Source organism: Babylonia areolata, chromosome 23 (assembly GCF_041734735.1).
Source record: "Babylonia areolata isolate BAREFJ2019XMU chromosome 23, ASM4173473v1, whole genome shotgun sequence".
Lineage (NCBI taxonomy): Eukaryota > Metazoa > Mollusca > Gastropoda > Neogastropoda > Buccinidae > Babylonia > Babylonia areolata.
Window position 1 is genome coordinate 43887267 of NC_134898.1, and position 27236 is coordinate 43914502.

At 39.2% G+C, this 27236-nt stretch overlaps 1 protein-coding gene across 4 annotated transcripts; it reads right to left on the reverse strand.

The window, feature by feature from the left end:
* Nucleotides 1–443: 443 nt before the first annotated feature.
* Nucleotides 444–26631, reverse strand: LOC143297863 (heterogeneous nuclear ribonucleoprotein Q-like). Of its 4 annotated transcripts, none has more exons than XM_076610388.1 (12): nucleotides 26540–26620; nucleotides 22718–22793; nucleotides 20056–20276; nucleotides 19450–19557; nucleotides 15288–15464; nucleotides 14472–14607; nucleotides 13834–14042; nucleotides 13047–13220; nucleotides 7897–8015; nucleotides 6044–6126; nucleotides 4474–4595; nucleotides 444–1799 (listed from the first exon to the last, which is right to left on the reverse strand). In XM_076610388.1, exons 2-12 carry the CDS (start codon nucleotides 22791–22793, stop codon nucleotides 1431–1433), a joined length of 1794 nt encoding a protein of 597 aa, XP_076466503.1. In that variant the 5' UTR covers nucleotides 26540–26620; the 3' UTR covers nucleotides 444–1430. The 4 variants fall into 4 exon arrangements, with proteins under 4 accessions (XP_076466503.1, XP_076466506.1, XP_076466504.1 ...); XM_076610391.1 differs by having other exon boundaries at nucleotides 22631–22793; nucleotides 26540–26609; XM_076610389.1 differs by having other exon boundaries at nucleotides 1575–1802; nucleotides 4473–4595; nucleotides 22631–22793; nucleotides 26540–26631.
* Between the last annotated feature and the right edge of the window lie 605 nt (nucleotides 26632–27236).

Consider the following 27236-nt stretch of genomic DNA (forward strand, 5'->3'; position numbering starts at 1 on the left):
CCATTCGTTATGCTGAAGGCAAGAAGTGCGTATTTGGTCAATATTTGTTTTATACTGTTAATTGCGATGCCCTGTCTGCTTTTGCTTCACTGCAGAAAAGGACATAATGGTATGGTTGCTGAGTGGACCCGTTTCTTGTGTGTGTGAATATACTTTCATCTCTTGAGACCGGGAAAAACCAAAAGCTTATTTGGTCAATACTTGTTTTATACTGTAAATTGTGATGCTAAAAATCAGTCATAAAATTATAAACCCTAATGTCTGATTTTGCTTCACTGCAGAAAAGGACATAATGGCATGTTGATGAGTGGACCTGTTTCTTGTGTGTGTACATATGCTTTCTTCTCTTAAGACTGGGTAAACTGAAAGGCCTTATGGTTTCCCCAACATTTTAAAATATTTCCATTTGTCGTACCCTCTCCGAACTCACACACAAAGAAAAGGACCGGAAAAAAAATTTTATTCTCATTTTGTTTTCACACAGATACACAAGCTGCTGCCAAAACGTTTAAATGTGTATCTTGATGGCATGTACAGTCATGGAGCAATTTCATATGCACACATTTACAGAATTACTGTTACCAGTGTTTCATGAGAACATTGCATGACTGCATTAAAAAAAATTAAAATGTGTGTTTAAAATAAAATGATAAAAAAATAATTAAAAAATTAAAGAAAGAAAAAACAAAGCCCTAAAATTTGCAGAAAGTTATTAATTTCCATCAAATTTTGACCATCACAAGAAACGTACAGCCTAAAGACATGAAACCATTAAAACCGGTTCTCTGTGCTTGGAAGCACAAGTTAGCACTGGTGCATATTGTCGTCAGGGCCTAGGTCGGCCCTGCCTGCACACGGCGGCTGCCTTGGGAAGGACACCAGTACGCATGGAAAGGACTTACGTGGGGCCTTTCACTTTCCAGCTCTCTCTCTCTCTCCACTCTTTACTCTGCCTTTTTTTTTTCTTTTGATGGAAACTATCTTTTCTGCGTGAGTCATACCTGCCATGAGTAACAGCACTCTGACAAAGTGTCAATATTTTGTCTTCAGAAGCAAAAATGCACCAACTCCAAACTCTCTCTCTCATGTCATATCCAATACCAGTTAATTTTGTTCTGCTGGATGAGTCACTTCTAAGCAGGTTATGCTGTTTGGCAAACTAAAATGGGGAACAAGATTATATATAGTTTTGTTCCATGGTATGTTCCGAAAAGTAAAATGAGAAAAAAATACGGGACGTCTATATTTACAACCATTAAACAGCCAGGAGAGAGAATCTTTTTTTAACTTATCAAATTTGATCCATAGGACTTTTGAACTGCGACTTGACACAAACCCAGCTTCAACAAGGTTTGTTAATACTTTGATAGAGAAATTCTCTTACTCTGTTCAACAAGCCAAAACCACTTCCCCTTGTTGAGCCCGATCTTTCAGCCCCAATTCTGACCAAATGAGTCCTCGTACCACTCAGGATCATTGCCAGAATAGTCATATCCACCACTGCCGTAACCAGACTGGTCTAGAGGTTGCTGGGCGATGGGCTGGTTTCCCCAGTTGCCATCTTGCGTGTTTCGTCGTTTTGTTAAACCTTGACTGAAGTCGCCGCCCGCCTTCCTCTTTCCTCCCCTGGGCTGGACTGGCTGTACTTTGAAGGGCGGGCCGCCACGTCCCCCTCTTAGCGATCCCGCACCTGGCCGAGGGCCACGCCCTCTAGCGCCCACCCCTCGTGTTCCCATTCCTGCGTGGGCGCTGGGACCACGCAGATGAGGGCCACCACCCCCCCTGCCTGCCCGCATAGGCTGCCAACAAAAGGTAAACAACATTTTAGGACATTTCATGCTCTTAGGACAAGCCGGACTCAGGGGTGGAATATCAGCATCAAGTTGAGAGGAATGAATCCAGGGCTCAATTTTTTCTGACTGTGCTATCTTTTTATTCTGATCTGACTTCACTTATTTGTACAGGCAAAAATTTAAAACCACCTGCACTCCCCTCTTTTAACCCCCCTCCACCCCTCCCAGACTTATCATGCAGTTTGTGCCACATATCCAGGTTTTGAAATCCAGCTTATAAAATGAATCAGAAAACTCAACCTTTTTTTTTTTTTTTTTTCAACATAGCAGCCAGCTGCCAAAATTTCAAATGTATTTACAAAGAATTTTATATGGTTCAAAGGAAAAATAAAACCCCAAACCATCAACAACACCTGTTTCTTTGTCACACAGGGCATGTCCAGTGCACATCAACACAATTACACCAAAGCAAATAAAGAAAAGTAAAACTCAGCCAGGAATGGTTGTTTATAACAATCTGGAAATACGGCACAAACACAAGACTGACTCCAAAACAGCTAGCCTGCCATGCATTCTGACACTGACATAAATATTTAGACCAGGCCTCACTAACCAAATAGGATACAAACCGGTATATTAGTCATCTATGAGAAGCTCCTCAAAGTTGAATAAGGCTTTCTGATCACTGGCAAACTGGTAACACTTTTACCTCAGCTGAACTTTGGTTGGTTGCTGTGGCAAATTTTTGGTCCTGTCTTGCCTTACCAGTCTTAAAAGAGCATAACCGACCAGAGTTAAGGTCATGAAACACAAGTTTACTTATCAGTAATGACCCTCCTTCGCTTCCGGATCTTGCCAATCTCAAAAAATAAATAAAAATGTCGAAGTCCAGCTTATACAGTACCATGTCAAACTGATGCAAACTAGGCCCATCGATTTGCTCTGCTTGGCCAAATTTCACGTGGTTAACTAATCAAACCCCTATAAATTCTACAAGTGCTGAATCATTCCTTTGGCCAAGGCTATTGACGCCATCTTGTCAGGTTTACACTCTGTCTCATCTTACGCTTTTTTTGGGCTATGAAGCATGTTAATTTGGCCTTATTTTGTTGCATGCTACTTGATATTATTGTCTATGTACCTTCTCTGTACTTGATTAGACTCTCTCCCGCCCCCCCCCCCCTTCTCAAATCGTACTTTTTCTCAGACTCTCAGTCACTCCTGTCTATTCTTTCTCTTTTGGGCCTCGGATTTTCCGCTGGGTGCTTAGCGCAGTTACATGCCTCATTAGTCATCCCATGACAGAATCAAGACTCAGTAAGACTCTCCCAGGCTCGGAGCTCATGGTTTTTTCTGCGGGGGGACCTAATTTGCCCACCCCAGGCCAAACCACCCCTGTATCTCCACGGGAGGGGATTTTCCCACTATCCGGCCGGTCTCCCCAGCTGGGGGAGGCACACACGCGTCGGGCAGTTCCGGGCAGTCTCCTTCATTGGTGCCACATTAAAGGCATTGCACTTTCAGCAAGACACATTGCAGGCAAAGCCAACATCTTGGCAGATGCACTCAGCAGGTCCAAGAGTGGCATCTACACAGCAGGCCTCATTGGCTATTATGTAACACTGACAAGCAGGCACTGGCAGTGAACTTTTACACTTTCGTCCGAGAGAACCTGTTGCCACGCTGCTCGCATCAAAACTGTTGCTGTTGTGGACCAGAACTCTGACTGGCAAAACTTTTTTTTTCTTTCCTCAAAAGACGTACTGAAATCTATTTTCATGTACTGGCGTACTGCAAGTCAAAATGATGTACAAATTACGCAAAAATCGTACTGGTAAACAGGTCTGCAAACTCAGATGCCCGCCCATCCATCCCCGCGTCTCTGCCATGGTTCTCATGGGATGTTTTCTCGATGGCCATGGAATGATTCAGCACTTTCAGCTTTTAGAAGCGTTTGATTGGTTAAGAGCAGACCAGGCCAAGCAGAGCAAACCAACAGGCCTAGTTTACATCAGTTTGACATGGTAAGTATATATTACCAAACAGGGAGTATAATCAAAACTACTCCTATTTGCAACCCGAATAACTGGTGTGTGGATAAAACTTTTCTCCCTTTTTATTTCAAAGCCACTTTGGCATCGACAGATATTACACATTTCCCCTAAAATTTATTTGTTATGTTTACCACAGACACAGACAGACAACTAAATTAGAGCTCACTTTCATTTTCATGAGTGAGCCAGAAATTCTATGCAGACCACAAAATGCTTATCACAATGCTATTTTTTCACAGACCTTTTGTTCTCCTGTTAACTATTAATCTGTCCCTCTGCATGCAGTTAAATTTTTTTTGACTAAATACAAAGTGGGGAAAAAGAAACATCTACAAATGAATTAATATTCACAACAACACCCAAAACAGAAAGGTATTTCATGCAAGTCTACACAAGTGAACACACCTGACACACATTTCAACAAGACGCATCATAACTCACCCTGAATGTACATATTTCATGGTACCAAACACTAAGAGAGGCCTGGTCAATATTCTCAGCAGACTAACCATGCTCATGGCCCAGCCATGAGCCACCTCTGGCACTATTCATCAGTAACATTAACACCACATGCTGCACAACACCTAACTTGAGCCCTGGATTAGTGGAGTTCTTTATATACTTACAGGGGGAGAGTAAGGACCCCCACGTCCACGTGTGCGAATCATTGGGTGCTGGAAGGGAGGAGGAGGTCCATAGGGTCCTCCATAATAGTCATCATTGTAGTAGTAGTCATCATAGTACGGATCTGCAAGAAAAGTTGTCGACACTGTAATACACTGTAACACATCTAAAATACTGTATTCATGTTCACTGGAATGCTTCCCCACAACCTGTGCTTCTCATCATGTCCTTTTCTCTTTTCCTCTTCTCCCCCCCCCCCCCCCCCAAGTTTTATGCTTTTCACTGTCATCCTTAATACTCTTCAGCCAGTACCACCCCCCACCCCAATTGTGTACAACTGTGAAGTCCATGATACTCAATTCAGCAGATAGCAACTGGTCTAAAATAAGAATGCTCACACTAGTTCATGTCCAGTTCATGTCCATTACTGACAGTCCGGTGAAAAAGGACTGGTCTGAAATGAATGGACACATTTGTTATTCACAGTTTAGGAACAATCCACGCAACAACCTGAACTGATGGCTGGAGCTGGGATTGTGATCCACATTTCTATAATGATGAACTGTCTACAGATGATCAACCAAAGATAACGACAGCCTTCAATTTTGTAAATTGTTTGCACAATATGCATGTTTGCAAATTAACAGCTGTTCATGATCATCAGTCAGATCAGTAAGGAAAGACTGGTCTGATAAACTGAACACACTTACTGTACACAGTGTAGGAACGATCAACACTACAACCTGACCTGTTGGTTGGAGCTGGCACTGTGATCCATGTTCATACTGTCTACGTATCTACCTAAGATACATGAAACGAATGGACACATTTGCTATTCACAGTTTAGGAACAATCCACACAACAACCTGACCTGATGGCTGGAGTTGGGATTGTGATCCACGTTTCTATGATGATGAACTGTCTACAGATGATCTACCAAAGGTAACGACAGCCTTCAATTTTGTAAATTGTTTTAGGAACAATCCACACAACAACCTGACCTGATGGCTGGAGCTGGGATTGTGATCCACGTTTCTATAATGATGAACTGTCTACAGATGATCTACCAAAGATAACGACAGCCTTCAATTTTGTAAATTGTTTGCAAAATATTCATGTTTGCAAATTAACAGCTGTTCATGATCACCAGTCAGATCAGTAAGGAAAGACTGGTCTGATAAACTGAACACATTTACTGTACACAGTGTAGGAACGATCAACACAACAACCTGACCTGCTGGTTGGAGCTGGCACTGTGATCCATGTTCATACTGTCTGCATATCTACCTAAGATACAATGACAGCCTTTGTATTTTTTCACTTCACTGCTGGACATTTGTTAATGCTTGATTGCACAATATGCATATCTGAAAGTTAACAGTTGTTCATGATCATCAGTCATCAATCTCAAATAGACTGAAATTCATAAAGCAATGGGTCTGAGGTCTAAAGCCTCTATCACAGAGTTTAAAGAAACGTACCAATGGAATGCATGATAGGGATATTCCACTACTGGCCCAAATTGCAATGAATTCAGCACGCACACACATACAAAGTGAAAGAAAAATCTACCGGGAAGTGGCAGTCTTCTCATTCCACCACGAGCTGGCCCGGGTGACCGAAGAGGTTGATGGTAATAGTCGTAATCATCCCACCTAGAGACAGAAGTTCTGTGGTAAGTCAAGAGATCTATCAACTGGATTCGAGTAAATTGGACTGAAGTGGATTAGAATTTAGATTGATTACATCATTTCACTGCCATCACAACTGAAGACACAAATAAAAGGATTATATTCCAATGTTACTAAAGCCTCATGTATATATATTTGAAGTATTCAGATAATCCAAAAACAGAAAACATGTACAGTAATTTTCAACCTACATGGCACTGCAGCGCATTAGGTGCACACCCTGAATTTAATGAAAAAAGTCATTTTGAACCACAAGGTGCACACATCTGACAAGCTACATCTGCCATAAAGTTAAAGTCCAACGTAATGGTGCTGCCAACCGCGGATGATGTTTTTGAGAAGTGACATCATCACTGGAAAACTGGATCGGAATCCAACTTGCTTGTTTTCGTCAGCTTGACTTGACTCCTGCTTTTTCTCTTTTTTTTGACACATTTTCTTTTTTTTGACACATTTTTTCTTCTTACAATTCTACAGCTTTCAGTCCAATGTACACTGTTGTAAAGCTCCAGTTCATTCACTTCTTCAATCAGAATCTAGTCTGCAAGCCCTGCTTTCAGTCCCGTCCGCCATTTTGCTTCGCACTGGGCTTTCCAAAAACGATCAGTTCACTTCTCACCACTTTAGCACTATAAATATATCCCAAACTCAGACTAAAGCAATGGAAGTGGAAAAAAAAATCCATCTCTGGCTTCATGGACTGGGTGAACTGCAATCACATTCAGTTGAAATTTGGTGCAGCATGCGATTTGGTTTCAATCTGATACGATAGTGAACATGTACCATACTTAAGTGTAGCTGTTCAGTGCAATTGTGAACGTTTATTGTTATCAATGATACTGTCCTATATTAAGTTTTGTGACACATGACCCTGAGCAGTGATAAGAATTTTGTTTTCAGACATGACGCATACAGCTTGTAAGACGCAGAGTCAAATTTGAGTTAAGAAAGTGGCTCCTTAAAAGGCCGAAAACTACAGTATAAAACTTATCAAACATGCATGTACTTCCACATCTTGCCTGTCCACTGGCTTAATGCAAGCTGGATTATTACAGGGCTGTTAACCACTATCAATTTGCTTATCTAATCTCTATGGACTAACAAACTCTGCAGTCCTTGTGGATTCAAGTAAGCCCAGATACCTTCCTGGGCAAACTGATGCCTCCTAAGCAAACTAACAAATGCTTTTGTTCATGGAAACATAGCTGCCAACCTTCCAGACCCAAAATTAGGAATCCTATCAGAAAAATGGGCTTGGGAGGGGTGTGTGGCATGAATCAATAAATGAAAACTGTTCCTTATATTGTGAACTAAAGCGATAGTAAACCCTTTTTTTCTGAATGATTTGCTGCCCACATCACAGCGACTTAGACTGCTCCACGCCATGCTGGTAAAACAGCACTGGTGCCTTGCACATGCATAACTGTTTTCCAGTTGAAAAACATGGATTGTTGTACGGACCTGCCAAACGGATTCAGTTTCTCAAGTTGTTTTTTGTTTTTTATTTTTGTTGGTAAAAGTTAGAAATTCGGAAAAATATGCAGAAAATTTTATTTTCGGAATCCGTGCTAAAATTTGGATCCTAAAAATTAGGAATGGTTGGCAGCTATGTGGAAATGTTAAAAATGCCTCTATCAAAAACATTCTCAAATCTCACCCTCACTTCAGAAGACAGTTTCTACATTCTCTGTCAAATTATGCCGTGGAACTTTGTATCTGATGTTCCCAACTCACCCAGCATACCCTTCACGTGACATCATCCGCATTTCCTGTTCCCGCTTGCGCTGCTCCTTCTTCTTATTTTCTGTTGGGGGTTTTGCCAGGGAAACATTGATCTCCAGATTGCCAATTTTCTGGACATGAAACAGATGCACAAAAAATATCAGGAACAATCTACTCGAAGTCAAAGTTACTGTCATGGTAAATGATCAATTTCAATCACCACTATGAGTTTTATAATCAGGCACTGTTAAAAACTGTTTACCACTTTTCCTCCATAACAAGCAAATCAGTAAAGAAAGACTGGTCCAAGATAACTGGACACACTAGACAAAGTGTAGGAACGATCAGGACAACTATCTGACCTATTCGCTAGAACTGGCACTGTGATTCATGTTCCTACAATGATGCATTGTCGTCTACATATCTACAAAAGATACAATGACATAATAACAAGCCTTTCTGTTTCTCTCACTTCACTGTTGGACATTTATTAACACGTGTGTGTGTGTGTGTGTGTGTGTGTGTGTGTGTGTGTGTGTGAGTGTGTGTGTGTATCCACACATCTGACAGTTGTTCATGTCCATTACAGTCAGATCAGTCAAGTAAAACTGGTCTGAGATAACTGAACATATTTACTGTACACAGTGTAGGAACGATCAGCTCAACAACTTGACCTGTTGGCTGGAGCTGGCACTGTGATCCCTACTCCTATTCTAATGCACTGTCTACAGAATATCTACCACAGATACAACAATCACAGCCTTCATTTCTCACTTCACTGCTGTACATTGGTTGATACGTGATTGTAAAAAAATGCATATCTGCAAATCAACAGTTGTTCATGATCATCAGTCAGATCAATAAGGAAGGACTGGTCTGATAAACTGAACACATTTACTGTACACAGTGTAGGAACAATCAACACAACAACCTGAACTGTTGGCTGGAGCTGGCACTGTGACCCATGTTCCTATAGTGATGCATTGTCTACATATCTACGTAAGATACAACAATGACAGCTTTTGTTCCTTTTTTTCACTTCACAGTTCAATGCTGGACATTCGTTATGCTTCACTGTACAATATGCACAATTGTAAAATTAACGGTTGTTCATGATCATCAGTCAGATCAGTAAGGAAAGACTGGTCTGATAAACTGATCACATTTACTGTACACAGTGTAGGAACGATCAACACAACAACTTGACCTGTTGGCTGGAGCTGGCACTGTGATCCACACAATATGTTCCTACAATGATGCATTGTCTACAGATGATCAACTGCAGATAACGACAACCCTCGTTTCTCACTTCACTGCTGGACATTTATTAACATCTGTCTGCAAAATATACATAATTGCAGGACATCTAATGATGAAAAACTTGACTGTCCCACAGCCTCTTTCACAATAATTCTAGAGGGTCCCAAGCTGCCTTCAAAGGGTCACTCTTAAGATGCATATTCTTATCAAATCTGCATTACTACACACATACCTATACCTTCTAGTCATAATCATCTAGCTTTCTGGAGCAAAAACTGGTTCTGGGAAAGAAATTTTCTTTGCAGCAGATGATCCTCTGTCAGACTCAATGTTCAAACACAGGATATCCACTTTTTTGTCTATATTTTAAACAATTTTAGTTTAAAAAGTCCCAAAGACAAATTGAACGAGCATGCAGTGCTTTTTTTCCCCTCCATTTTCAAGAGTCAGGGATGCACATTTTTTATGCATTTTCAGAAGTTCTGGTTGGTAAAGTAAGAGTTGTTATAATAATCCATTAGTCAGATCAGTGGGAAAGGACAAAGGTAACTGCACACAGTGTCAAAAAAACAGGACAACAACCTGACCTGTTGGATGTAGCTAGCACTGAGTTCCAAGCTCCTATATTGATGGACTGTCTACAGATGATCCAAAGACATGACATTATAGACTTTATTTGTTTTTCACTTCACTGCCTGACATCTATTCACATTTGTAATTAATTGCACACTATTCATATCAGCCCATCTGACAGTTCTTCATTACAGTCAGATCAGTCACGTAAAACTGATCTGAGAAGGAATGATCAGCACAACAACCTGGCCTATTGGCTGGAGCTGACACTGTGATCCATGTTCCAAAACTGATGCACTGTCCATAGAATATCTACCAAAGATACAACAATCACAGCCTTTGTTTCTCTTTCATCACTGCAGGACATTTGTTCATACTTGATTCTACAATATACATATTCGCAAATTAACAGTTGTTTATGGTCATCAGTCAGATCAGTAAGGAAAGACTGGTCTGATAAACTGAACACATTTACTGTACACAGTGTAGGAACGATCAACACAACAACCTGACCTGTTGGCTGGAGCTGGCACTGTGATCAATGTTCCTATTATGATGCACTGTCTACATGTCTATGTAAGATACAACAATGACAGCCTTTGTTTTGTTTTTTCAACAATTCACTGCTGGACATTTGTTCATGCTTTACTGTACCATTTATCTGAAAAATAACACTTCGCAAATTAACAGTTGTTTATGGTCATCAGTCAGATCAGTAAGGAAAGACTGGTCTGATAAACTGAACACATTTAATGTACACAGTGTAGGAACGATCAGCTCAACAACTTGACCTGTTGGCTGGAGCTGGCACTGTGATCCCTACTCCTATTCTAATGCACTGTCTACAGAATATCTACCACAGATACAACAATCACAGCCTTCATTTCTCACTTCACTGCTGTACATTGGTTGATACTTGACTGTAAAAAATGCATATTTGCAAATCAACAGTTGTTCATCATCATCAGTCAGATCAAGGACTGGTCTGATAAACTGAACACACTTACTGTACACAGTGTAGGAACGATCAACACGACAACCCGACCTGTTGGCTGGAGCTGACACTTTGAACCATGTTCCTATTATGATGCACTGTCTACATGTCTACGTAAGATATAACAATGACAGCCTTTGTTTTTTTCAACAATTCACTGCTGGACATTTGTTCATGCTTCATTGTACCATTTATCTGAAAAATAACACTTCGCAAATTAACAGTTGTTTATGGTCATCAGTCAGATCAGTAAGGAAAGACTGGTCTGATAAACTGAACACATTTACTGTACACAGTGTAGGAACGATCAACACAACAACCTGACCTGTTGGCTGGAGCTGGCACTGTGATCAATGTTCCTATTATGATGCACTGTCTACATGTCTATGTAAGATACAACAATGACAGCCTTTGTTTTGTTTTTCAACAAATCACTGCTGGACATTTGTTCATGCTTTATTGTACCATTTATCTGAAAAGTAACACTTCGCAAATTAACAGTTGTTTATGGTCATCAGTCAGATCAATAAGGAAAGACTGGTCTGATAAACTGAACACATTTAATGTACACAGTGTAGGAACGATCAGCTCAACAACTTGACCTGTTGGCTGGAGCTGGCACTGTGATCCCTACTCCTATTCTAATGCACTGTCTACAGAATATCTACCACAGATACAACAATCACAGCCTTCATTTCTCACTTCACTGCTGTACATTGGTTGATACTTGATTGTAAAAAATGCATATTTGCAAATCAACAGTTGTTCATCATCATCAGTCAGATCAAGGAGGACTGGTCTGATAAACTGAACACACTTACTGTACACAGTGTAGGAACGATCAACACGACAACCCGACCTGTTGGCTGGAGCTGACACTTTGAACCATGTTCCTATTATGATGCACTGTCTACATGTCTACGTAAGATATAACAATGACAGCCTTTGTTTTTTTCAACAATTCACTGCTGGACATTTGTTCATGCTTCATTGTACCATTTATCTGAAAAATAACACTTCGCAAATTAACAGTTGTTTATGGTCATCAGTCAGATCAGTAAGGAAAGACTGGTCTGATAAACTGAACACATTTACTGTACACAGTGTAGGAACGATCAACACAACAACCTGACCTGTTGGCTGGAGCTGGCACTGTGATCAATGTTCCTATTATGATGCACTGTCTACATGTCTATGTAAGATACAACAATGACAGCCTTTGTTTGTTTTTTTCAACAAATCACTGCTGGACATTTGTTCATGCTTTATTGTACCATTTATCTGAAAAATAACACTTCGCGAATTAACAGTTGTTTATGGTCATCAGTCAGATCAATAAGGAAAGACTGGTCTGATAAACTGAACACATTTAATGTACACAGTGTAGGAACGATCAGCTCAACAACTTGACCTGTTGGCTGGAGCTGGCACTGTGATCCCTACTCCTATTCTAATGCACTGTCTACAGAATATCTACCACAGATACAACAATCACAGCCTTCATTTCTCACTTCACTGCTGTACATTGGTTGATACTTGATTGTAAAAAATGCATATTTGCAAATCAACAGTTGTTCATCATCATCAGTCAGATCAAGGAGGACTGGTCTGATAAACTGAACACACTTACTGTACACAGTGTAGGAACGATCAACACAACAACCTGACCTGTTGGCTGGAGCTGGCACTTTGAACCATGTTCCTATTATGATGCACTGTCTACATGTCTACGTAAGATATAACAATGACAGCCTTTGTTTTTTTTCAACAATTCACTGCTGGACATTTGTTCATGCTTCATTGTACCATTTATCTGAAAAATAACACTTCGCAAATCAACAGTTGTTTATGGTCATCAGTCAGATCAGTAAGGAAAGACTGGTCTGATAAACTGAACACATTTAATGTACACAGTGTAGGAACGATCAGCACAACAATCTGACCTGTGGGCTGGAGCTGGCACTGTGATTAACAATTCTGCATTCACTATCGACAGCTCTAAAAATACAGTACCAAATTGGAGGGGAAGGAAGGGGAGGGTGCAGGGGTGCCAACATTTACCAGCCAATATGCAGACGAAGTACAAGAAAAAGAGCAGTGCTAACGGCACATGTATCTGCAAAAAGAAGCCATTTGATGGCAAACAACCATACTGTTGTCACTTTTCTCTCTTTTTTTATTAAAAAAAAAAAAAAAGGATCTCAGTACAAAGACATCTGGAAATTTGCCAAAATGTGGAAAACCATAAGGCTCTCTTTCTTCCCTCAACGGAGCTAACAAGCACAAACACACACAAAAAGTAATACATGTTTATATATACATAATATACACTTACCTGACCCTGGAGTTCTTCCATGGCTTTCAGAGCATGATCACGTTCTTCAAAATGCACAAAGCCATAGTCCTTGATCTTTTTCACTCGCTCCACTTTGCCATAGGCTCCAAATTTCTCTTTCAACTGATCCTCAGTTACATCCGATGTCAAGTTCCGGACGTATAGAACCTTCACCTATCCAAAAAGAATGCAATTGTTTAATTTTTAAAATGAAACCCAGCTTTTAAATGATGAAAATGAAAATAACTGTATGACCTGTGACTGTTCCCTCAAAATACTCCAATGACAACCATCAAAAGCAAAGACTCTTGCACAAAGTCATAGTCATCAACCATTTCATTTGTGACAACAGAAAGAAATATTTCCTTCTATACTCGTTTCCAATACTGTTTATTTCATGAGTACATTTCTGCCTGCATGGGTTAACTGGCAAAAAAGTAAAAAACTGAAAAGCTGGGGTCCGTGCCTAGACAGAAGAGTTGCACTCATGTGTCATGCATTTTTCCTTTCTGTTAATAATTATTAGAGAAGTAAGATATCCTGAGAAGTCACGTTAAACCATATTTAATAAATTATCACTTGCCATTTTCTCTTTTTCTTGTCACTAATCCACCCACCCCTCCAAACTCTCCCTCTGCACTACCACTTGTCCATGCTTTTCAAAACATTGTCATTCCTAACACAAAGTATCGCTCCTCCACTCCCAACCACATCCACCAAGATTTCTGGAAAATTCCAGATGCACCTTGCAAATGAACACATAACCAAAACAAGACCAACCCTCTACCTTGGCCATGGTGGTCTCATCAGGTTCCTCTTGGGGATCTGCCCAGTCCACAATGATGTCACATTGCCAAACTCGCACCCGTCCAGTTGTCAGCCTTCTCTTAGCAGCAGAGGCATTTTTGTGTGTGTCATACTCTAGGAATGCAAACCCACGGTTCTTCAGCTTCGGGTTGTCAGCAGACCCATATACAATGACCTCAGTCAAACCATCTGTCAAACAAAATAACATGGGATTACACCTCAGGTCAGCATCACTTGCGTATCAGCTAATGACATTACTTTTCATTCTGCCCAGAACACATACCTGAAACTCAAGTTAGAAAATCTAAGATATGCAGAATCATTATTGTGTGGTTTTCATGGACATGCAGATAATTAAAAAAAATTTTTTTTTTAATGTAATAAATAAGATCCATTTTCTGCCAGTCTCCCAACCCTCTTCACCCCCTTTCCACAGTAACGAAAATTTTTTTTAATAAATTGTTTATTTCAAATTATACAAAAAATAAACTTTAATTAAAAGCTCATTTTTTAACTTATACAAAAATATTAGAAAAGTGTTCACACTATTTTTTTCATACAGGCCTGTCAAAAAACAACAACAAAAAGAAAACAAACAAAAAAGTGAACATGTTTTACCTGCACGTTTGCTGAATTCATCAAAAATTTCAGTCTTTGACTTGTTTTTGGGAATGTTCCCCACAAACAACCTCAAGTTGGCGATGGAGACATTGACCTTCAATTTTTTGCCCTTCCGAATTTCATAGCCATCAAACTGTTAACAAAAGAGAAACAGAACATTTCACTTCATCATTATTTCCGAAATTACTGAAAACCAAAACACATCAATTTAGTAGTGTTACCATTATTTTTCTTTTATTGAGAATCACAAAGCACTTAAAGAAAAATCTTTAACAAAAAATATCAACAAAATCAGATATACAGGCAACTGATATCAAGATATCATAAGACTGTCAATAGCTTGCTTTCATTCTGAGCAAAAACATCTACACATGCAACATTCAATTTCTTTTCTTTACTTTTCTGTTTTCACAAGCTGCAACCCCCATGATAATTGATTACTTATACCAATAAGTGAACTTTTACATGTGTGACCTTTCTTCTTCTTTTTTTTTCCTTTTTTTTAATCCAGCCATACAGCAGCCATACTTTGTTCTCAGGGATAAGTGTGCTGAATATGGTAGTTTCCATAACCATGAAACTATGACATGGGTTACAGGATCTTTAAGCGGATTCCCACATGTAGATTTAAAGCAATAGCACATAAGTACATACACTGAACCTGGAGGACAGAAAAACCTCCAACTCAGGCACCAATAATCAACACTAAATCAACTAAAATATCTTACTGACCAAAACAAAAACAAAACAAAATTAAGACATACATTTAACTTAGTCCTAAAACGTTAGCTACTCAAGACAGTCAACTCTAACCTTCTTGACAGCCTCGGAGGCAGCATCTTTCGTTGTGAAGGTGATGAAACAGTAGCCACGACTGAATGCAGTCACAGGATCAATCATGAGACGCAAGTCCCAGATTTCCCCACATTCCTCGAAGAGAGGAATCAGCTCATCCTCAAAAATCTCCTTTGGGATCTTACCACAGAAAACCTGCACACCAATCATGCAGACTAACAGTCAGTGGGCATTCTGGACACGAACGAAAACAGTCCATGCTGTAGTTCTCAAAACCTCTGAACAGTTAAAAACATACTGAAAACATCTGATTTGATCAAATCCCTTAAATAATTCTGAAAGAGCTTATCTGTGTTCAAGTGAATTATTCAATTCTCTTTGCCCGAGATGATTTACAAAAAAATAATACATTCCATTTGATTTATCAAAGCCTACAAAGGCAAAGGTCCTGAAATACCATCTTTTATGCTTGTTGGCCAGAAAGTTCAATCACCATCCCAAAAATGTTACATTAAACTTGTTTGTGCACTCATAGTCATACTCCAATGTCATCATTTTTTCTGTCATGGCATCCAATGACCATGTATAAACAAATCAAAATTCACCAATTCGATGAAACTTCGTGTCATAGAACAGTGATAACCTGCTAAGCACCATCATTTTTTCTGTCATGATATCCAGTGACCATGTATAAAAAAAATCAAAATTCACCAATTCAGATGAAACTTTGTACCACAGAACAGTGATAATCTGCTAAGCACCATTCCGACACATTTCTGCATTTCATGCACTTATGTGCTTCTTTCTTAAATTCTCTCATGTGTGACAGTGACAGTGACACAGGCATCTACAGATCAACCTTGTGCAAAAAATCCAATAATCAGCAAAATCAACAACAACAAAAAAACCAGCCAGAAATACTTGTACCTCCCCTCATAACAAATCAGTACCATAAAGTTCAGTCTATAAACCACAACTTTTTCTCCCAGCTTCAACCTCTGTGGCTTATACAGCGAAGCAGCTTATTTGAGGATTTTAACGACCCTGGACTGTCACATTCTCGTCTATTCTTAGCTGCCCTTCAACTCACAAAAATCATGATTTCTGTCCATGAATTTTTGGATGAGCTTCAGGTAAGTGTGCTAACTGTTCACGTTTTAAAAATCAAATCCGCACACATTAAAGCCTTCAGATCAGCTTTCAGTTCTACTGTGCTCAAGCACACCCTCATCATGCCGAAAACGGAGCAAGGTTATCGTTGGGCAAGTAATGTCCATACCAAACTTGCCCAGTTGGGCAAGTTATATCTTTCAAGACTAGCATTTTGTGTTTTCAAAAACATCCATCATGCTCTTCATCATCAAACTCTCTTCATTTAGCAGATGATGTTTTGAGTCTGATAAGTGATCACCAGAAAAAGATATGCAGCTCTAAAATGAGATTTGCCATTGGTTGTTAACCCTTTCGCTGCCAGGAAAATAACATTGAAGTGAAATCTATTTGCCAGGGTTTTTTCACAAAAAATGGGTATAAATTTTCAAAAAATTCTGTGCTCTTTGTTATTGGAGAAAGACCCATAAAAGTATATATTTTCTGAAAGGGAAATGAATAAAGAATACAAAACACATGATGTTTTCCCATTTTATACATTTTTAGTAACATGCTGTTGTTTTGAAATCAGTGTTTTGTTTTTTGTCACATTTTCAACTTGTTCATTACGAACATTAGGTAATTTGCACTAAAATATCATATTTTCTGGACAAATGGATATCTGCACACACAAAATCATACTAGAACAACCACAATATAAAAAAAACTGAAAAAGAAATAGATACATAATGCACTGACTTCTGCAAGTGATAATAAGGATGTGAGGCCACGCCCCCTCAGTCTCCACCCCCCCCCCCCTCCTCTCTTCACCCCTCTCACACAGTCACTTTGTCCAGTTCTCATCAGACCGCGTTGGTGGAGTGCCAAGAAAATAGCCCACACCGTGGCCTGCTAAAAATTCGGTGACTTCTGTTGTCTGCTAGAGCTGAACAGCCAGCATCACTCACTGATAGTCGTATCTTGGCCACTATCTTGACTGCTCCCTTTATTTTCTATCAAATTGTCCTATAAATGTTCACCACTGTCTTCTCCTTCGAATTTATGCTTTAATTCTTTCTGAGCATCAGCTAAAGAAAGTAATTTTGGTTGATTTAGTTCGCCACATTTGCATGTCTTGAGCATGGAGTCAGTCCGACATTTTGTTGAGCGAGCGAGGAGAGGAGCAAGGTAAAGACTGCGGCCAGTAACCCAACCAAAACGTTCAAATAAAGGACTGCCTTATGACGCAAATGGTGTTTCTAGCTATGAATAGAATCTAGAAAGATTCCCCAAGCTAAAGCTACCAGCATTTTTGTCAACGAACTGAATGCAAAGTAGGGAAAAGTCAGAATATTTCGATGACAAGTTATCTCGTCATTGTGGCAGCGAAGCGTACATGCTTTCCATGACGAGTTATCTCGTCATATAGGCAGCCTTGGCGTTAATTTTAGAGAACCAATGGATAATTTTTCTTACAGCATTTTCATCTTCCGCCCACCACACATCACAAAACTAAAAATCACAACGGAACGGACTCCAATGTCATTCCACTTTAACAACAACCAAACAAGTTTGTATCAGACAATCGATCTCCATGGATGAAGAGCCAAGAATGAAATGTCGAAAACAGTGCTGTCTCCGAAGAGGACAGAGAACATAATTTTCAGCTGAAATGGCTAAAACTTAAAAAGAAATTCCAAGGCTGACAGTCCAATGCGAAAACATCCCAAAGGCAGTGTTTTATCAAGTGAAAGGGAAAACTTGTTTTTATATTTGTATTACTCTATCACAACTGATTTCTCTGTGTGAAATTCAGGCTGCTCTCCCCAGGGAGAGCGCATCGCCACACTGAAGGTGTCACCAATTTTTTAATTTTTTCCTGCCTACAATTTTATTTGTTTTCCAATCGAAGTGGATTTTTCTACATAATTTTGCCAGGGACAACCCTCTTGTTGCCATGTGTTCTTTTACGTGTGCTAAATGCATGCTGCACACTGGACCTCGGTTTATCATCTCATCCAAATGACTAGCCATAGCGTCCAGACCACCACCCAAGGTCTAGTGGAGGGGGAGAAAATGCTGGCGACTGACTGTGTGATTTGAACCAGTGCACTAAGACTTTTTCGCTTTCTAGGCAGACGCTTTACCTCTCGGCCAACACTCCACTCCTGTTCAAAACAACATTCATTTTTTGTGAAACGCAATAAAACACCCATCAGTTAAAGAAAAGGGTTTGGTGAAACCACAGACTTGCGCAATATCATTTCATCTCTGTATCTATTAACTTGGATGTCTTTCCTTTTCAACATCATGGCGTGAGGTGACTGTGACTGAGAAACAGCAGCCAGTGCAACTGACATCATGGCACTTGCCAACAAACATGGTCAAGTTGGTACACTCAAAATTTTCTAATTATGTGGGACATGCTGTAGAATTCCGTGTTTCCAGGACACCTTTTAAATTCTCAGATGGTAGGCATGTCTGGAGGGCTAAGCCCGAAAAGCTGAATGTTTTTCTTTTTCGATTTATTTTCTAACATAAAGTTTCATTTAAAAACATAATAAAATACATTACCTTTCTGTCTTTCATCTGTCAATAAATGTTCTGTCTTTTCAATCTAAAGAACGTTCCCATGAGCAGCAGATCACATGAAGCACTTGTTCAGGTGTTGAATTCATTCGTTTAGTTAGCAGTGTGGTTTGTTTGACATTTTCAAAATCTTAATAATCTTATATTTCATCTCTTATATTCCTGCATTATATCATTCTCTCTCTTAGCCAGATCAAAAATGTGGTGTTAAGCTGACTCAGGTGGTCTTCAACTCATCAACCATCCCACCAACAAACTATTGAACTTTCAAGAATAGAGAAAAGTCTCACCCTAATCCCAATTCTCTTTTATTCAACAGATTCATGCACAAAGCGTCAATCTCAAGAGTGACCTCTGAGACCCACTCTGAGGCTAAATGCCATGCCTGATAAAATTTACAAAGAACATGTGAACAGGCCCGTGTGACCCAGACCATTTCAACACAGAATGCAGAGATTCTGGTCAACAGCACCAGAAGTGCAGGTTCCACAATGACACGTACCTCATGACCAGCTCCTGGTTGAGGTTGTGTCCATCCAGGTGGGGGTCCTCCATACTTCCTCTGGCCGGATGTCACATCCAGTTCATAGCCAGTCCGCTTCAATATTTCCTGAAGGATTGTCCTCAATATTACTGCATTAACTAGGGAACTGTCATGTATATATCAATACAAATATACTCCAAAATTTTACCAACATCATTTATAATCGTGCATCTGAATACAAATATACTCTAAAATGTGACCCACATTCATAAATCTAAGGAATCTGAAAAAGTACTGACCACTTCAGTACACGCAATCAGACACACAACAGCATAAATTATGCATATCCAATAAGACAGTTCAATTTTTCTTTATCTCAAAATTACAAGATTGATGATCATAATCACTGTCAGACCAAATTTTCAAACCATACCTAAAATCTCGCATTTATTTCCCATAGAGATGGTCAACAATACGCATAAAAAGTAAACTTAATGCTTTGGGACAAGATACCAATCACTAAATATGCAGGAAACAAGGTGACAGCTAGCCAGTCACGGAGTTAGTGACAAATAAATTATTCCAAAATTAAGTTTTTCTTAAATGCATTGACCAGGAACACACCTGCAGTTTGGTTTCATCTGGTCCCTTGCCTTGGGCAGCACCTCCAGTGGCCTTGTTCTTTTTTAGATTCTTCATCTTGTTGCACAGAAATGCACTCTTGTTCCCCACGTGCTGAAGTCCAGGCTCACAGAATTCTTTCAACACTTCCAATGCGTCGCTGGAATTGTACTCTTTCAGAGCATCTAGTGCCCGTTCATCCAACTCCGAGTGTGACAGCTTGCCTACACATAAAAAATAAACTCTTGATCTTTAGTAGCAGTAACTGAGTAAGTTTAATAATAAACTATCAAAAGTAATACTCATTACTGAAAAGTACAAATAAATTTACTGATACTTATCACTGTTTACCATTTTATATCATCCAAACTATTCCTAATTTTAGTATTTCTTATATCAAGAAAAACAAAACAAAAAAATCATTAATCAATAAAATGTTTCAAATAAATGTGATATATTTTGTAAACTCTTCAACTGGTCTCAAGAACTGTTCTATCCCCAACATCTGTAAAAACTCTACCACCTGTCCCACCCCAAGAAAAAGAACCCAGCTGCACTTATTAACTTGTGCACTAGTGGGTCACGGTTAAGTATGTGTAATTAAACTGTCCTTTTGCCTAGCTTTGAAAAAAATGTTCTCTGCCAACTATTGTCTTTCACTGACCAACACACTGACCCTCTTCAGTTTTCCCACAAACCACGCAGAAGTACTGACGACGCTATCTTAACTCTCCTCCACAATGCTTTTAATCATTTAAATAACACAGGACCTTTTATTCACATTCTTTTTATAGATTTTTCCTCTGCTTTTAATACAACCTCATCTCCTAGCACTGAAACTGATCAACTAAAATGTTGATCCTAAGCTCATTCTGTGGATAGTCAACTTCCTACTCAACAGAACTCCGTCCATTCCCAGTCTGTAAGCTCTGCTCAATGTTCCACATCTACTGGTGCACCTCAAGGCACTTGCTCACGTGTCTATGTGTGTGTCTTTGCATGTGTGTGTGTGTGTGTGTGTGTGTGTGTGTGTGTGTGTGTGTGGGTGAGTGTAAGGGTGTATGTATAATTTTGTGAGTAGGTATGACAGTGGACATGCTAAGAAGTTTATAGCAACTATTGTTCCACCTTTTTTAAGTATACATGTGATTACTCTGTAACTGATGTGTAAGATAGTATGTTACGCTCATATATTCAGAATAATGTTCATTAATTCTTTCAGCTTTTACATTAAAACATTACCTGCAGTGTGTGGATTGAATCTGTGAAACAGAGTATACAATATTTTACATTCATATTCATAATATCTGATTTTTTTTTCAATTAAGTTTCCAAGTTGTTTGCTTGTTTATGTTGTGATAATGCACATGACCAAATTTCACTAATCTGAGATAATAAAGTTACTCTTAATAAAGTCTTATCTTTTTTCTAATAATGTAATATGTTAAGCTCTTAAGTTAACACACATTGTTTTGTTTTTTTGTGTGGTTTTTTTTCCAGCAAAATACAGATGATTCCGAGCTGAAGATTAACGTTAAACTTGACATTCTTTGTCCTCGATATCAACTCAACACATCAAGATAAAGTACCTCAAGATTTTATATCTATCCATTGCTTCATATATGTTACATTTCCAAAGTCAATATAATTTTTCTGGCGATTCACTTTTCAGAATGGGGTAGGCACAATCATAGCACATGTATGAAATAATGTCCCTCTGGCCAACGCTGTTGACTACGATGTGAAGATGCCAAACAGACTGCATAAAGTGAAGACCAGAAATATTTTTACAAAAGATCCACAATCTAGATATGGTGCATTTTGCTTTGGAAAGACAAGTGGGCACAAATCCATATAATAATAAAGCTTGGAAGTGATATTATCTTTTTTTTTTTTAACAAACGCCAGAAGCAGTGAGTACATCTGGATGAAGTCTCAAACTTTTTCGCTTAATCTGATATTAAACCTTCCCTTTTATGCAGAAAATACGTGCAAACCTTTAAATCGTTTCAAAAATTAGTTAAACTATCAAGAACAAATAGATTTAAAAAAGACAATTCAGTCAAGATCAAACAGAATGTCAATGTGGAGACTTTTGGGAAAACACACAATAGACCACCTGAGAGTTCCATGGCCATCTTGGATCTTGCGAATGCACATGATAGTTTTGATACATCTGACTTTCAATCGAAACTGCTAGAAATGCCAAAGGCAAGCAACACTGACAATAGCAGCAAGCACATGCTTTCCTCTATTTCTTCAGCTGACAGCTTCTATTGCTTAACCAATCTCTGTACAATGAAGTGCACTGTTTTTTCTTTTCTTTTTTTTTTAAATATATAAAGCAACAAGTCAAAAAAGAAGCCTGCTGTTTCACCGTCCTGCCTCTCTTGATCACCGCTGTTGCTCGCTAGTTTGGAGAACCAATCAACTTCGAGAGCACAGATCATATGACGCACCTCTATAAGTCATGTAAGCATGGAACTCCAGCAGTCTAACCATGTTTTAGACTTCCACAATCTAAACACTACTATTGGAACATTAGTGAGTGAAAATCAGAAAAAAAGAAAATAATCACCTGTCTGATATATTCTGACAAGCTCCTTTGCCACCACACTGCTTATTCCATATTCTGTCAGTTTGTTAAAGTTTTCCAGGTCTTCACCTTGCAGCTCATCTTCCGTGAGAAGCTGCTCTTCTGTGGCCTGATCCACAGGTTCATCACCATTTTGAGATGTCATCTGAAACAAAATGCACATTCCCAGAAGTGAGAACTCTATCCATTCATGAAGTAACTGGGCATCAATTAGGTAGCGGCAGCCCCCATCGCCAATGCCGGGAAACCTATGAACGCCTAAAAAATTGACTAATTTTGAAGTGCATTTTCTCAAATTTGATTTCATTTTGTGAAAAACTATCCGACTGAAATAATTATTTATCATCTATATTTAAAATTTTTATTGTTTGCTTTATGCAATGCGTGATTGAGTTCGCGGATAGAAGAAAAAGCGGTGTACTTTAACGCGAAACAGCAATCCTTGTTCAATGGCGGCCGGCGTCTTTCTGAGCACGACAAAGTTTCAACCACACAGTGAAAAAAACCGCATCCACTGCTTTCCATTCACTGGTTACTGTTTGAAAAACTGGGAGCTGTGAAAGGCGAAAGTTCAAGAACTTTCGTGCATTTTTTTCAAAGCCTTGGGCGAAGTAGGGTAGTTAGATCTAAGCACAAAGTCAGGGGAAATTTTTAGCTATCTTTCAACGCCTCGCGCAGTTCGAAAATGAAATTTGACCCTACGCGATACTGCATGAGCGGTAAAGAGCATTTTCTGCTGATTTCAATGGTATCCGAAACTAAGATTTTTGATCCATGCCCAATTTGCTCAAGCGATTCAAAAGCAGGTACCCCACTTCATCAGTTGCATCGGCCCAATCAACATTCGACACAGGAGAGCGGCACTTCATCAAACACAAAAATGGCCTTGTTACTCCATAAAATCTTAAGTTTCATCGGTAAGTTTTATATTATTTTTGAAAACGAATGTCTTTAGCACTTTCATGCACAATATTCTTTTGCAGAATAGACAGGGAAACCATTTTGAAATTCTTTTAATCAGGATTTTCGATGTCAGTAACTGAGCTGCTTAGATCTATTTCATCAGTGTTTTCGTAGTGTGACACTGTTTCAATCAGAATACGATTTATTTTTTTCTGAGTAAAACAAACAAAAACTATTGATACAGAATGAAAACTGGACATGTTAAAAAGGAAACCATGAATTCCCATTACAAATATTTGATTGATTTTTGCTTTAGTAAGCAAAATATTATCCGGGGCTAAAACCGGAAGTGCTCGGGACAGCATTGGTGTCATCTGCTACAAATTCAGTGAGTGTTAAATAAGTGAGTAAAAAACTGTAATGTGGTTTCTTTTTAATTCAACATCACACAAAAGTCTGATATTCTAGTTGCATTTTGCTTCGATAGCTGTGAAACTTTATATTAATATATAGACATATAGATACTATGCTCTCACATTCCAGAAAGAACAAACACCAATTCATACTAACCCCTCTCCCCCCTCCTCCTCCCCCACGCCCCTCCTCCCTATTTGCTGGAGTTGAAAAGTCATTCCCCTCCCTTGTCTCCCCACCAATGGAAAGGAGAAGGGGGGGTGGGGGTGTCAATGGTTGTGGCAAACTTGGCATTGAGCCAAATCACTGACCACTTGCTGGGGCTGAGAATCCCTGACTGCTGACAGTGATATAACCCACCACCTCCTCCCTCCAGTCATCCCCCTTCCTCATTTCTTTCCTGTCAGTGGAGCAGGTGTGTTTGTGTGTGTGTGTGTGTGTGTGTGTGTGTGTGTGAGAGAGAGAGAGAGAGAGAGAGAGAGAGAGAGAGAGAGAGAGAGAGCAAGTTTGCATTTGCACATGCATGCTTGTGAGTATATGTATGAGTATGAAAAAAGTGTAATGTGAAGAGATATATGATTAATTTGAACAGTGCAGTCAACATCCTGTTTCTTCAAAAACTGAACACCAATTTTTAACAAACTAAAATTAGTAAAAAGAAAATCAGTACAATAACACCCACAGCCTGAGTTGTACATCAGGTTCAGTCAAACTATTTAACACTATCAGGAATCCAGCAATTAAGAGAGTATAATTGTGTGTGTGTGTGTGTGTGTGTGTGTGTGTGTGTGTGTGTGTGTGTGTTCATGTAACCTATAATATGCTGTGTATCTAGACTGCATGAAACAGAAAAAGGGAAGTAAACATATTTCATGAAATGATAAAAGGCAAAATACCATGCATATATTGTGAATGAAATACTCTGATATATATCCAAGACATGCATTCTCACATACACACACAAATAAAGGTGAGTACACAAAATATATATCAAAGAATAAGATACTAAGTATGATGTGCTTTGCGGACATCCTGACGAGAATGTCATTAAATGACAATAGGCATTACATCCGGTAATCGTTACATCCATTAATTTGGGCAGGAGTTTGTAGGTAATTTTCAAAAAATAGTGTGAGTTCATTGGTAATTTTGATGGGAGATTTGGCAAATGTGGAGTCAAGATGAGGTGATACTGATAGGGGTGACCCATCTGTGGGTCAAGAGTTTAATTCCTGGTTGGACTTCTTTTTGCTGCTCTGAAGACTTACACGGACCGGATCTATCAACCATTGGTGAAAAGTTCATGACGGACAGCAGCAAAAGCAAGATTCAAGAAAGGCCCGCATTTCTCTAACACTGGAACTCAAATATGCACACTTTCATTGAATGAGAAGTGAACATTATGTTTGGGACCATGTCATGCTGCTTGCTGAAAACCCAATCAACTTCATCAAGGATCAATGCTTAGTGCCAGCCATTTATTCATAATGATTATATAACTTTGATTAAAAAAGTAACTTCGTATTGGAAAGTAGAGTGTATATTTTCTGGCATAAAATTCACAGAAAGTGAGAAACCAATGGGATTTGTCATTAAAAAAAAATAATAATAAAAAAAAGCACAATGCCCTGTGTTACTGTTAGTTCGCAAGTAATGAAGTATCATCAGTGAAAATCAAAATGCAAACTTGTGAAAGGTTCTGCAAGACATTAACTAAAGTAGGGCAATTCAGACACTTTAGACAGTCTGTGAATAGGACTCAGCAAGAGAAGACAGAACACAAGTAATACAGGTGTCATAAGTGAAAATGGAAACTTGTGCAAGCTTCTGCAAAAAACTTAAGTAGGCCTATGACAGTTCAGGCTTCAGACAGTCCACAACAAAGGATACAGCCAGAGACATCATGCTGAAACAGGCAATCAGTGAAAACGAGTTCGTTCACTTGTTTTACTGGTTTTTAATAAAATTTGGGTAGCGCAAGTAGCAGCTATGGTTAGTATGAACACTTCGAAAAGTTCGATGTTGACTCAAAACCACACACTTCACTTCGCAAATTATCATTTCTTTCCATCACGCACACAACTGGGCCGAAAATCAATTTGCAGTTCTGCGTAAAGCCCACAGTCAGAAACAGAAAAATACAGACGCTAAAAGTGATACCCTGTCAAATCCAGCGCCACGTGGTTGAAATGGAAAAAAAAAAAAAAGACTGAAAAAAAACACAAAAAAAAACAAGCATGACAATTTAAATGACGAACCATAGTTCAGCCTGAAGACACGGCGAAAATCTTGCTAATGTATGTCAGTGTGGGGGATGTGTTGGGTTCAAATCCTTTAACGGATCTGATTCGATTTTTACCATGATGATTTCATTCTCTTGACAAAGGATGACAAGTTGCCAAAAAGATCCTGGACGCCATATTTCAGCGGCTTCTCACAGTAGCGGTCGGGGGATACAAATAACATTAAAACGCAACAGACGACTTGTGATGATCATGAACAATGTAGCTATGTCTACAACCAAGAATTTTGGTTCAGTATTTTGAAATAACAAACACGGCAATGTAAACTCACCGTTCGTGGTAGACGTATGCTTCTGAGTGCTACGCGTGCTCCTATCTTTTCCTCCACAATAACAAATGGCGGCTTTCGTCCAGTATGGGGTTTACAGTTTCGGTATCACGGACAAACATACACACGTGCACACGCGCAAAGAGAAAACTGCTCCGTTTGTCATACTAAAACAATACATAAAATATTTTCTATCAAAACTAGATTGACTTTGTTGAAGTGTTCTTTCATGATATGTGCAATGAATCAACACTTATTTTGTATTAGAGAGTAACACTGCCAAATGCGATGCTTTATCATTACACCTCGTTAAATATTGTCCTTTTTTTTGGGGGGGGGGGGGGGGGGGTGCGTGTGTGTGTGTGTGTGTGTGTGTGTGTTGTTGTTGTTGTTGTTGTTGTTGTTGTTGTTGTTGTTGTTTGTTTGTTTGTTTTTGTTTTGTTTTCTAACGGCAGAGGTAGGTCTTTGCGAAGTAAACCAATTTCAACAGAAAATTCTACATGCTGTGTGTTGAAGGTATGTTGGCAGATGTGTTAGAGGGCATTTCATGCACTGGCCCATTTCATTGATCTGCCAGTCTGGGCTGCTTTCTGCTTCACATAATCAAGTCAACTTCGACTTGAAATTGAACTTGAACTTGTGGTGCTTGAGGCCTTTTCTAAGGCCTGTTCACCGTCAGGTTTGAACTACTGCTTGCATG